Genomic DNA, 12,436 nt, shown 5'->3' with positions numbered 1-12,436 from the left:
TGGATTTGAACTGGAACATGTTGGATTTGAATGCAACAGGAATGCCATGTATGCATGCATGTTCAACCCTTGCATTGAGAGGTTTAAAGCCAGAAGACCATTGTCATGCTTGGTTGACCCTTGGATCTTATAGGGCAACATACAACTACTTCATTCAGCCAGTTAATTCCCAAATATATTGGGAATCAACTCCTTATGACAAACCTGTGCCACCAAAGGTTAAACGGGCTCCAGGAAGACCAAAGAAGGTCAGAAGAAAGGATGGTAATGAGGAACCTGGTTGTGGGAGTCAGATAAAGAAGACCTACAATGACACTCAATGTGGGAGGTGTGGATTGGTTGGTCATAATGCAAGAAGTTGTATGGAGCAAGGTGTTAGTAGAAGACCAAAGGACTGGATTGATGCTGGCAATGTAGATGTTGTGGATGAAAATGCTCGGAATTCTCCTAATGAAGTGCCAGAAAATGTTGTGCCAGAAAATGCTCCTAACTTTGTGCCAGAAAATGTTGTGCCTGGAAATGCTTCTTACTCTGTGCCACAAAATGGTGTGCCTGGAAATGCAGAAACTGTAGGAAATGTTGCAAATGCTGGACAGGTATGACTCTTAATTTTTAAGGATCGTTTTGGCAATTAGCATATTAACTTAAGGACTGATATGATTGATTATGTATGATTTCAGGGACTAATTTGATTTATTTTGCAATTTCAGAGTGTTGCACCAAGGAGGTATGGCCTTAGAGGACCGGTTCCTTCAGCTGATAGGCCTAAGCAAACACCAATGAGGGGTCCTGCACCACCTCATCAACCTCCTGCTGGCATGATTAGGGTTCCATATCCTACCTATGGTCCACCCGGTTCGACTCAACCTACTAAATTCATGGAGTTTATACCAACTCCCGGATTTCCAAAGAAGTGATGCTTCCTGGAGTTTAATAGATGTTTTGGATTTGTAATATTTAGGCTTGTTTGAATTATGCCCCATAGCTGGGTTTCTTTTTGCTCAAGTTGCCGTTTAAGACTTATGACTTGTTAATGCCCCAAAATTGGGTTGCTTTTGCCTATGTAATTTCTTAGACTTATGACTTATGACCTATGACTTTTGCTTATATAATATTTCAGTTTCAATTTGTGTGTTCTGTAATTTCAAGGATCTATTTGATATATGTTTAAAAATTTCATGGACTTATTTGATGGTTTTTAATATTACTTAGGGATGTATTTGAAGGTTACATTTCTGAATCATCTTCAACCTCTTTTCATCACCATTAAAGTTGGAGCTTGAAGATGAAGCTCGACTTTAATAACAGTTTTTTCCCATATTCCCATTTAATTAGAATGTAGATTGCATATTGTTTAATTAGGGTTCCAATTTTATACAATTGGGGAAGACAGATACGTTGGGGAAGAAAAGAGCTGTTTGGAAAGAAGCCAAAAAAATTTCTGCAAATCAATCAATTTAGTCCTTCAAAATGTTTGTTATTTTCGGCCAAATTAGTCCCTGCCTACGTGGCGTATGACATGTGAGAGGTTAACGGCCACGTCAGCCCGTTAACCCTCCGTTTGGACAGAAGGACGAAATTGATTGACAATTTACAAATTCAAGGACTAATTAGAAATTTCGTATAATTGAGGGACTAAGTTGGCCGACGCGTTAAAATTTAGGGACTAAGTTGAGTATTTACTCAAAAAAAAAACGCAAAGACCAAACAAATGAGATGTCATTCAAAAGTCACAAGGTTAGTGATTGGGAAGTTAGATTTGACTCTTTGGTAATACTGACAGATAAATAAGAATTTATCACATGATGAAACTTTGAAAGCATAGGCATGATGATGATAACGTGCTAGGTAGAAAAACTAAGCCTAAAATGGAAACAACAAAACACTTTCAAGACTTGAAATTTCAGTATACACTAACTTGTTGTGATCTACAAGCGATGCATTCAAGGATTACCTTGCCCCTTCAACGATCAACGCCAATTCTATTTATTGTGGCTGGTGTCCGTGTTTGTGCCTCATAATGCAGTTGTTTTCTCCATTTTTCAACAAAACAACATAGCTCATTTGGTCTATTAGGCCAAAGCTAAGGTAGTTTAAAAAGAGACTCAAAACTTCAACTTTGATAGAAAAATGGCGAAGCTGGTAGCAGACCACCATGACCTCTCGGCCACAACAAACAACCATTCATCAGAAAACTCAGCTAATATAGTTTTCTTCTTCTTTGTAGCCTTTGATTTCTCCAATCTTGAGAGATGATCAGCTACAACATTCTCCACACCATTCTTATCCTTAACATCTAAGTCAAACTCTTGCAACAATAACCATCTAACCAATCAGGGTTTAGAATCCCCCTTTGTAAGCAAATACTTCAAAGCTGCATGATATGTAAACACAACAATCTTGGACCCAGTTAAGAAAGATCGAAACTATTATTAACAGCAGTGACAGTAGTATTAACTTTGTTCTTGATATTACAAAGTCACTCACACCTCTTGAACATAGATAGTACTCATGTAGTATTAATTTTTCCTCTTATACAAAATTTTGTGTAACAAAAGCTTCCCCTTAAAAACAACAAAAACTTCTAATTTTTTAATTTTAAAGGGCTTTTACTTTCTTTTAAATGCTTCTATTTTCCTTTTTGAACATATATCGAAAAGTGGCTTGCTAGCTATTGGTCTTCAAAATTACGAAATTATGAAATACTATTTCTTAACCAAATTGAGCAAGTGATTTGTATAAGAAATTTAATTAAGATAGACGTTAAAAAACAAAGAATACTTAATTGAGAACGCAATTTGGGATTGTGATAATTATAAAAGTACCGGACCAGATGGTGTGCATTTTGGTTTTATCAAAGAGTTTTGGGAAGTTGTGCAAGGGGATATCATGTGGTTCATTAATGATTTTCACAGGAACGGCAAGTTAACAAAAGGTATTAATAATACTTTCATAGCCTTGATTCCAAAGGTGGATAGCCCGCAGTGTTTAAATGATTTTCGACCTATCTCGTTGGTGGGGTGTCCGTATAAAATATTGTCGAAAGTGTTAGCAAATCGACTGAAATTGGTTATGATGAGTTTGATTTCAGAGACTCAGACAGCTTTTGTGAAAGATAGACAGATCCTTGATGGGATTCTAATTGCTAATGAGGTGGTGGATGAGGCACGAAAAACAATGAAGGAATTGATGCTTTTTAAAGTTGATTTTGAGAAAGCGTATGATTCAGTAGATTGGGGTTATCTGGATGCAGTTATGAGAAAAATGGGGTTTCCGGTTTTGTGGAGAAAGTGGATTAAAGAGTGTGTGTCGACAGCTACTGCTTCAGTTCTAGTTAATGGCAGCCCTACTGAAGAGTTTCCTTTAAAAAGGGGTCTGCGACAAGGAGATCCTCTGTCACCTTTTTTGTTCTTGTTGGCGGCTGAGGGATTAAATGTTTTGATGACATCGATGGTTGAGAACAATTTATTCACTGGTTACGGGGTGGGCCACGCAAATGCCACGGTGATTTCCCACCTCCAGTTTGTCGACGACACGTTGCTATTAGGTGATAAGAGTTGCGCCAACATAAGAGCTTTACGGGCGGTTGTATCCTTGTTTGCGGTGATGTCAGGTTTGAAAGTGAACTTCCATAAAAGTTTATTGGTTGGAATTAATATAATGGATTCTTAGTTAAATGAGGCGGCGTCTATTTTGCATTGTAAGGTCGGTAAGGTTCCTTTCTTATATCTTGGCATGTCGATTGGTGGTGACCCTAGAAGACTAGCATTTTGGGACCCTGTTTTGAATACCATTAAATCTAGATTGATGGGTTGGCAAAGTCGTTTTCTCTCTTTCGGTGGCCGGTTGGTTTTGATCAAGTCTGTCCTAACCTCTCTGCCTGTCTACGCTCTTTCCTTTTTCAAAGCTCCGTCAGGACTCAGGTATAATCTATTCCATTGAGTCTATTTTTAAAAATTCTTTTGGGGTGGGAGATAGGATAATAGGAAAATTTCCTGGATTGCTTGGAGCTATGTTTGTTCTCGAAAGAAGTATGGGGGTTTGGGGGTGAGCCAGTTGAGGGAATTTAATCTTGCTTTGTTACGAAAGTGGTGTTGGAGGATGTTAGTGGATAGAGGCGGGTTATGGTATAGGGTCCTGGTGGCGAGATACGGTGAGGAGGCTAGGAGGTTGGGGGCCGGAGTGTTTCTATTTGGTGGAGGGAGATAGCAAAGATTAGAGACGGAATTGGTGTAGATGGTGGGGGTTGGTTTGCTGATAGGGTGGAGAGGAGGGAAGGAGATGGATCGACTACCTTATTTTGGCATGATAGATGGTTAGGTGATACTCCGTTGTGTGGGCGCTTTGACCGTTTATTTGGCTTAGCCTTAAATAAGCTGAGTACGGTGGCGGATATGTTCACTCTTGGTTGGGATGTAGGGGGATGCGTGGAGATGGAGGAGACAGTTGTGGGCGTGGGAGGAGGAGTTGTTAGGCGAGTGTCACCATTTACTTACTCTTTTGTTGTGCAAAGTGATGTTATTGACAGGTGGCGGTGGATCCTGTTGAAACAAAAATCTTTTTGATGAATGTTTTAATGATAACAAACCTTATGGAATAAACACTAAGTTTTATGAATGGTGATCTACTGATGTTTGCACTTGAGTCTTTTCACAGAAGTTGACAAGAAAGAAGTCTCTTACAAGTGCATGTATATACTCATTGAAAGAATACTAAAACGGTAGTATCACAAGCTCAAAGAAGATATAAAAAGAATATTGTTTGAATCAAATGAGTGTCCAGTGAAGATTCAACAAGAAGATGAACTTTCTTAGCAATTGATTCATCATTCTCACCACATGGTTTTCAACAATGCCTTAATGATTCAAGGAAGAAAAGGCATGTCAAAACTAAAACATCTCAAAGATACTCAATGGACAAGAAACATTGTGTGAAATCACCAAGAGAAGTTATGAGATAAATCGCATCAACAACAAAATAATTCAAGGTTAATTAACCGAGAATATATTGTCAGAGAAGAAAACATTATCAACTCCGATGAAAGAATGTTCTCATGACAAGGATGCATATTACACTCAAAATCAGTCTCATCATTTCATCAAAATGATTAGAATCAACTTTGAAGAGAAACCAATTCATGAATGAATTATTTATTAATTCACTCATTAATGATATTGGTTAGAGAAATAACAAAGAAGAAAATTCATGATCATGTGCTTGGAGATTCTATCATAAAAGACTTATGATGGTCCAAGAATCTTCCATCAGTACTCAAGATATGATTTGGAGAATAAAAATCAATCAAAGGAATTGTGCCTTTGAGAAAGGTTTCTCATGTTCTACAAATATCATTCTGGTCGTACAAAGTGAAGAAAACATCTTCATTTGATGGTTTTAAAAGGTAACAAAAATATTCCTTCAAAAAAAAAAAAGGTAACAAAAATATTACAATTATTATTATTTTGTTATCTACTAATTCGTTTTGTGAGAATTTGTTTCATGAGAATGAACTGAGAACGTTCTGGAAAATACGATGAAAATGGAACAGTACATCAAAAGTGAACAAGTCTGCACTGCAAGAAATCATGGCAGAAATGTAACATTGAAAGATGTCTCTTGGGCCCAAATATGAGTTAGATCCATTTGGAAGCTAAAGGCCCATTAAGAATTAAATATCTCATGGAAGAGAGCACATGGCTTATTAAAGCATGACATCACTAAAGCAAAAGGACATGACATAAGCAGAAGTGAGCAACAAGTAAACAGCTCATTACAGCTGGTTCTCTCACTCGCAAGCAAGCTACAGTGCAAGCAAAGCTAGGCAAATCAGACAGAACATTCTGAGAACGTTCTGGCTATTTTTAAGAAGGAAAGAGAAATCAATTGAGACTTTGGACAGCTATCAAAAACGTGTCCAACAGCTCTATTTTCTCCCTTGATCACCAAGACACTCCTCATCTATAAATACAAGGGTCTTTGAAGGTTATAAACAAGAGTTTTGAAAGCAAACATTCTCTCAAGTGAAAATCATCACTACATACAAAACTCTTCACAAACAAAACAAACTCCAACTCTCTCACTATATCTTTGATCAACATCAAGAGTTTGTTCATCGAAATCTCAAACAAGAGTTGAGAAGCCTTTGAGGCTAAGAGATTGATTTTAACCATAATCCACTTTTTAAAGTGCAAATATCATAATCTCTTCATTTGTAACACACTCTAGATCATAACAGATTTGTGGATCACATATTGTGAGTGTGTTCTTATCATCATACCCTCAAACACGAGTTGAGTGTAAATTCGATCCCAAACCAATCTCTCATACAAAGTGTATTGTACTTCTCAAGTCTATTGAGCTTAATAGTTTGAGATAGAAAATACCAACCTTTCTTTTGCTAGTGCGCAAAGAATTGTAGAAGCCTGCTGAGGTTGATAATACAGGTGTAACAGACTGATCTGGTGTGATCAAGACCTTATAGTGCTAGTCAGAAGTTTCTGTTAGCAAGACAACTATATTGGATAATCTCACACGAGTTGTGGGGACTGGAAGTAGCCGGGTTTGGTGAACCAGGATAATTCTCCTGTGTTATTCTTCTTCCCTTTCTCTTTTATTTAAAGCTACACAATATACACACACTATCACACTCATATTAATATTTATTAATCTCCAGAATATTCTGGTCCTAATTAATCATAACCAAATTAATCCAGAGTTCTCTGATCCCAAATTAATCATTAATATTGTTGCATTATTTTATTCAATATTAACTGCCTCCAGAACATTCTGGTCCAAAATAAAACAACTGAATAAATATTTAACTAAAGTTTAAAATCAGCTTATAATATTGTTTTATCATTCTGTCTTATATTAATCATTCTCGAGAACATTCTGGTCTGTGTTAAAATAACTTTTTATTTTAACTTAATATTGTTTTATCATTCTGCTTTTATATTAATCATTCTCCAGAACATTCTGGTCCTTGATGAAATAGTTTTCACATTTTATCTAAAATATCATTTTTCTCATTCTACTTATATAATCATTCTCTAGAACATTCTGGTCCTTAACAAAACTATTTAATCATTTAAGGTATATTTAATACAGAACATTCTGGTCGTGTATAAATCAATTGTTATATATTTATTAGTCTAATCTTGTTAGACTAACATTTACCAAGAACCTTCTTGAGTATATATATTTATTTAAGTTGCAGGACTAAATTTTAAAAGGGTCACAATTCAAACCCCCCTTTCTTGTGACTATTTCTTCCACTTCAGATCCCTGATATTGTGGGGAGCTATACAGTGTGCGACGCTTATCAAATTCTTACTCACCAGGATGCCCCTTGAATTGATGTAACGGGAGAGATCGTTTTGCACGAACAGGTTTCGTTGAAGGTATCTATTCTTGCCTAGAGATTGCTTCGAGAAAGGCTGCCAACTAAAATCAATCTTTTAAGACGTGGCATCCTTCAACCTGCGACCATAAGGTGCGTGGCGGGGTGTGGGTGCGATGAAACGGCAACTCACTTGTTTCTCCATTGTGAAACTTTTGGTTCATTATGGCAACATATAAGGAATTGGATTGGCATTTCAGAAGTTGATCCGCTTAATCTTCATGATCATTTTTTTTAGTTTACTAACTCTTTTGGAATGCTTCGGAAGCGACGTTCTTTTATGCAGCTTCTTTGGCTCTTATGTGTGTGGATAGTTTGGAATGAACGAAACAATAGAATTTTCAAGAATGTCCAAAATACCATGATAGAACTTATGGAAAAGGTTAAACATACTTCATTTTGGTGGCCAAAAGCCAACAATTCCAACTTTGTTTATGGCACTCTTATTTGGTGGTCGGACCCGTTACATTGTTTGGGTATCGACTAACCCTTGTTTTTGTAATTATACACTGATAGTTTCTTTTTTAGGGTGACCTCTTTAGTACACCTTGTGCTCTAGAGGAACCATCTCCGTTGTTAATATATTCCATTTTTTATTCTTCAAAAAAAAATTGAGAAGTAATTATATTTTTTCTGACAAGTGACATGGCGACGAAACTGTAAACTGACATTAAATTTTACATTCTATATAAGGATATTCGAAATATTCAATCCATGTCCATTAAAATATATCTAATTTTAAGTGTAAAAAATTCATCCTCTAAAAAAATGTAAAAAAAATCATATTATTAAAATCTAATATAAAATTTGTCAAAAAAAATCTAATATAAAATGAAAAAAAAAACAATAAATTGGTCAAATGATGATATAAAAGAGGAATATCGAATCCGAATTATAAATGCTAGTTTGTTTTCTCCAACTAAGTGCACCTTTGTTTTCTCTTAAAACCCTCATAAGTTTTTCTTCTTCCAATTTGGTTACATAATTGCTGATGATAGCAGCTGGGTTTGAGGAGTCTTCGCTCAAGAAAACATACTTAAGATGATATGGAAGAGTTCATACAAACTTACAACTGTACGGGTCGATTCACAACGATGCATCTCCATACATGCTCACAACGCTTCATCTTCATACATCTTCAACCTCCTCTTCCACGCTATATCTTCTTGGATCTCTAGAGAAAATCTTCAACCTGTTCCATTAAACAACCAAAACGAGTATTACTATATCAAAATGACTAACTAACAATTAAATCTAATTTCCTCCCTAAAAAAAAAACAATTAAATCTAATTTCCTAAATAGCCACTAATTAATCATATGGAATAGGTCATGCAATCATTCAATTTCTCATAAGATATGGGGGATAATTGCTAAGTAATAACCAACATTTATAATGATTATCAAGGAACATCATAATCCTCCTTCTTGTCAATTATAACAAAGTCATCTGGGAAAATTAAATCATCATCTTCTCAAGAACACTATACAGGTAAGAAATGGACCGACAGCTAATGTGAGCATCATTTTTGTGATTTTACGTTCCCCACAATCTAACTTCATCGTCATAGAGACTAGAGAGTGGCATCATATTGTTTTTACTTCATCTACTTAACTTTCATTCTTAAAAAAATCAAAAGGTGGTAATTGAACTTCTATTTTGTCTTGTATTTCTATTTTATTTTGTATTTTAGTCTTGTTTTTATGTTTTGAACATAGATGGTAGTATTAATTTTCCTCTTATACAAAATTTTGTTTAACTTTTTTTTGAACAAGAAAATTTTTGTTTAACTAAAGCTTCCCCCCTAAAAAAAGTAAAGTTTCTAATTTTTTAAGTTTTGTTTAAAGGGCTTTTACTTTCTTGTAAATGCTTCTATTTTCCTTTTTGAACATATATCGAAAAAGTGACTTGCTAGCAATTGGTCTTCAAAAGTATGAAATTATGAAATACTATTACATAACCTAATTGAGCAAGTGATTTGTATAAGAAATTTAACTGAAATAGACTTTAAAAAACAAAGAATACTTAAATGAAAAGTAATGATATTTTTTTTCACAAGGCGATGAAACTGCAAAATGACTTTAAATTTTACATTTAGTATATAGTCAATCGATGTCCATTAAAATATATCCAATTTTAATTGCGAAAATTTCATCCTCTCATAAAAAATGTAAAAAATTCATATTATTAATGTAATATAAAATGAACAAAAAATCAATAAATTGGTCATGATGATGATTGATGAGATAAAAGAGGAATACAGAATCCGAATTATAAATGCTAGTTATTATTTTGTTGATCAAATTAATGTTACTTCTTTTTATTTTGGGTCTAAAATTGCTTATTGTTTTTTACGGAATTAATATTATTTCTTATTTAAGTATTAAAGTGATTAAAATGTCTATAAATAAAATATAAATATTTTTTTGGTGTAAAAAAAATTACAATACATTTACTTCTCGATTAAGTATTCTTTTGTTTAAATACAGGTCGAAAAAAAATCCAACTACAATTGAATTCATCAGCACTTTTACTAGAATATTTTTGAAGATCACTACCAAAAAAGAATATTTTTGAAGATGGCCAAATCTGTAAGTGAAAAAAAGGTTAGGAATCACATACCCAACGATCTTGTATTCTCTATTCTGTCAAAACTTCCATTAAAATCTTTTAAACGATTTGAATGCGTATGTAAGTCATGGTCTCTCTTATTTGAAAACTCTTGTTTCCGCACTAATTTTTTATCAATTCCTCACTCTGATTACAATGATACATCTGTCCTCTTATACAAGGTTGAATGTGAGATTGTCCCCTCTGATTATTATGGTCCTGAGTTTTCTATTCATTGCTCTTCCTATTTGCTTTCTGGTGATAGGTATGAGAATCAAGTAAAATTAGACTTTCCAAATCGAATTCAAGAGGAAAACTCTTTCTTTGATTTTAATACTAGTGATTATTATGGTTGTGACCCTGTTACTGGAACTATTTGCCTTATGGGATATCCACTTGTATTGTGGAACCCAACTACCAATGAATACAAAGTCATTCCTACCAGCTCTCTCGAGGCTGTACCACCTTATCGGGAGCTGGCATCAAAAGATCCTCACGGGTTTGGATATGACCATATCAAAGATGACTTTAAAATTATTAGGTACATGAGATTTACTGCAATGAGTGACCAAGAACTTGAACGTCTCGATATGCAACCCGAAGATGTTCCATGGAATGAAATATCTTATGAACCTGAATGGGAGATTTATAGCCTAAGGTGTAACTCTTGGAGTAAACTTGATATCAATATGCCTTATCATGATGAAAGTGGCTCATATCGACTGTTGAACATTGATGGAATGTCTCATTGGTGGTCTCTAAGTGAAAATCGTGATGAACATTTCTTAGTTTCATTTGACTTTAGCAATGAGATGTTTGTTACAACACCTATACCCATAGACGTACGATCTGACATAGATACAGATTTTTATCTTGGCTTGGTGCAAAGACGATTGGTGGTGCTTAATAGATCCCTTTCTTCAATCTCATGGTATTATTCAAATACACCTATTTTTCACATATCAATTTTGGGTGAACTTGGTGTGAAGGAATCGTGGACTAAACTCTTCGTTGTTGGACCACTGTCCGATATTAAGAGTTTAATTGGACCAGGGAAAAATGGTGATATATTTTTCCAGAAAAAAGATGACCAACTAGTTTCTTTCAATTTAGGTACCCAGAAGGCCGAAGAAGTTGGTGGTAAAAAAGCACATTCTTATAATATTGCAATTTACAAGAAAAGTCTTCTCTCGATTGGTGGAATAAATAAGTAATTGGTTTTTCGTGTTTGCACCTAGGAATTTTAGGATTGTGTTTATTAGAATTTTACTTTTGTATCATAAAAAGTGGTTTGTAAATCACTCGGATCATAAATATTAATGAGAAATTAAGAAAGTATTTGATAATTATGAATATTATTGCTTCAAAGTTATTGTGTAGTACTTCGTTATTTGCTTAGAAAAATAGGAATACTGCTGCCTTATCAATTTGGGAAATGTTAACTTGTGTCCTTGGGACACAAGTTTAGAAACTAAAAATGGAAACTTCTTTTTGGAAATTGTACATTCAATATATTAAAAGTTTGAAATTTTGTCTTTTCAATACAAAGATTACTTTTTAATTCCATTTTTAGTTTCTTAACTTGTGCCCTTAGGGCACAAGTTAACATGACCCTATCAATTTTAATATTTAAAGTTCATTCTCTTTTAATTTGCCTTTTATTGAACTGTCTCCAATTTTATGTAAAAATAACTTATATGAGAAGAACATTATAATTGAATAAGTAACATATATTTGTTTGAAATTCTATTTCAGTTTGTTATGCTTCAAATATCTATGCCACTATGATTAAGTTTGTGCTTTGTTATTTTACTTCTATATTCTATGGTTCATGAATCAAGCTGGTGAAATTTCAGAGTGATCTTGTACACAATTAGATAAAATAGAGAAATCCTTCAATTGAATTCTTCTACAGAGTGATGTCTTTTACATGTACATTTTTACCTCTCTAATATAAACAAATTTTCAGATAGATTTGTTTAAAGTCAAATGCTTTTAACAATGGTAATGCTATATATCAGGATGAATATTCTCGCGAATGTATCACGAATTGGAAATTGCAATGACAACAATAAAAAAATATGGCTCACACTTATCATACATGCGATTGCCAAAAATAAAAGGGATCGGCCAACCAAAGTCGGCCTTGGATCTAAAAAGAGGGGCAGCGCCCCGCCTCCGATTCACGGAATAAGTAAAATAACGTTAAAAGTAGTGGTATTTCACTTTCGCTGTTTCCAGCTCCCACTTATCCTACACCTCTCAAGTCATTTCACAAAGTCGGACTAGAGTCAAGCTCAACAGGGTCTTCTTTACCCGCTGATTCCGCCAAGCCCGTTCCCTTGGCTGTGGTTTCGCTGGATAGTAGACATGTCACGAGGGTTCGTGAAATTAGTTTTCGCCATAACAAGCATTTTCTTTTTAACAA

At 34.6% G+C, this 12,436-nt stretch overlaps 2 protein-coding genes across 2 annotated transcripts; both read left to right on the top strand.

Annotated features, from left to right (window-relative positions):
- The first annotated feature begins 45 nt into the window (after positions 1-45).
- LOC146951520 (uncharacterized) lies at positions 46-1,126 on the top strand. The gene is made up of 2 exons (XM_085747505.1): positions 46-596; positions 711-1,126. The coding sequence occupies exons 1-2, from the start codon at positions 51-53 to the stop codon at positions 915-917; spliced, it is 753 nt and encodes a 250-aa protein (XP_085603631.1). The 5' UTR covers positions 46-50; the 3' UTR covers positions 918-1,126.
- An 8,851-nt stretch (positions 1,127-9,977) lies between these two features.
- Positions 9,978-11,333, top strand: LOC146951519 (putative F-box protein At3g21120). The gene has a single exon (XM_085741608.1). The coding sequence runs from the start codon at positions 9,978-9,980 to the stop codon at positions 11,220-11,222; it is 1,245 nt and encodes a 414-aa protein (XP_085597734.1). The 3' UTR covers positions 11,223-11,333.
- The last annotated feature ends 1,103 nt before the right edge of the window (positions 11,334-12,436 follow it).

The sequence above is a fragment of the Medicago sativa genome, chromosome 2 (assembly GCF_051527215.1).
Source record: "Medicago sativa cultivar Bolivia chromosome 2, Bolivia_mono, whole genome shotgun sequence".
Lineage (NCBI taxonomy): Eukaryota > Viridiplantae > Streptophyta > Magnoliopsida > Fabales > Fabaceae > Medicago > Medicago sativa.
This window is presented reverse-complemented; position numbering and strand designations above follow the sequence as displayed.

What these genes read in the sequence shown, in the direction of transcription:
- LOC146951520 (XM_085747505.1), top strand. Translation starts at nt 51, where the DNA reads ATGCATGCATGTTCAACCCTTGCATTGAGAGGTTTAAAGCCAGAAGAC. An exon ending in ATGTTGCAAATGCTGGACAG is followed by an intron (nt 597 to 710) that starts GTATGACTCTTA and finishes TTGCAATTTCAG; the next exon opens with AGTGTTGCACCAAGGAGGTA.
- LOC146951519 (XM_085741608.1), top strand. Translation starts at nt 9,978, where the DNA reads ATGGCCAAATCTGTAAGTGAAAAAAAGGTTAGGAATCACATACCCAAC.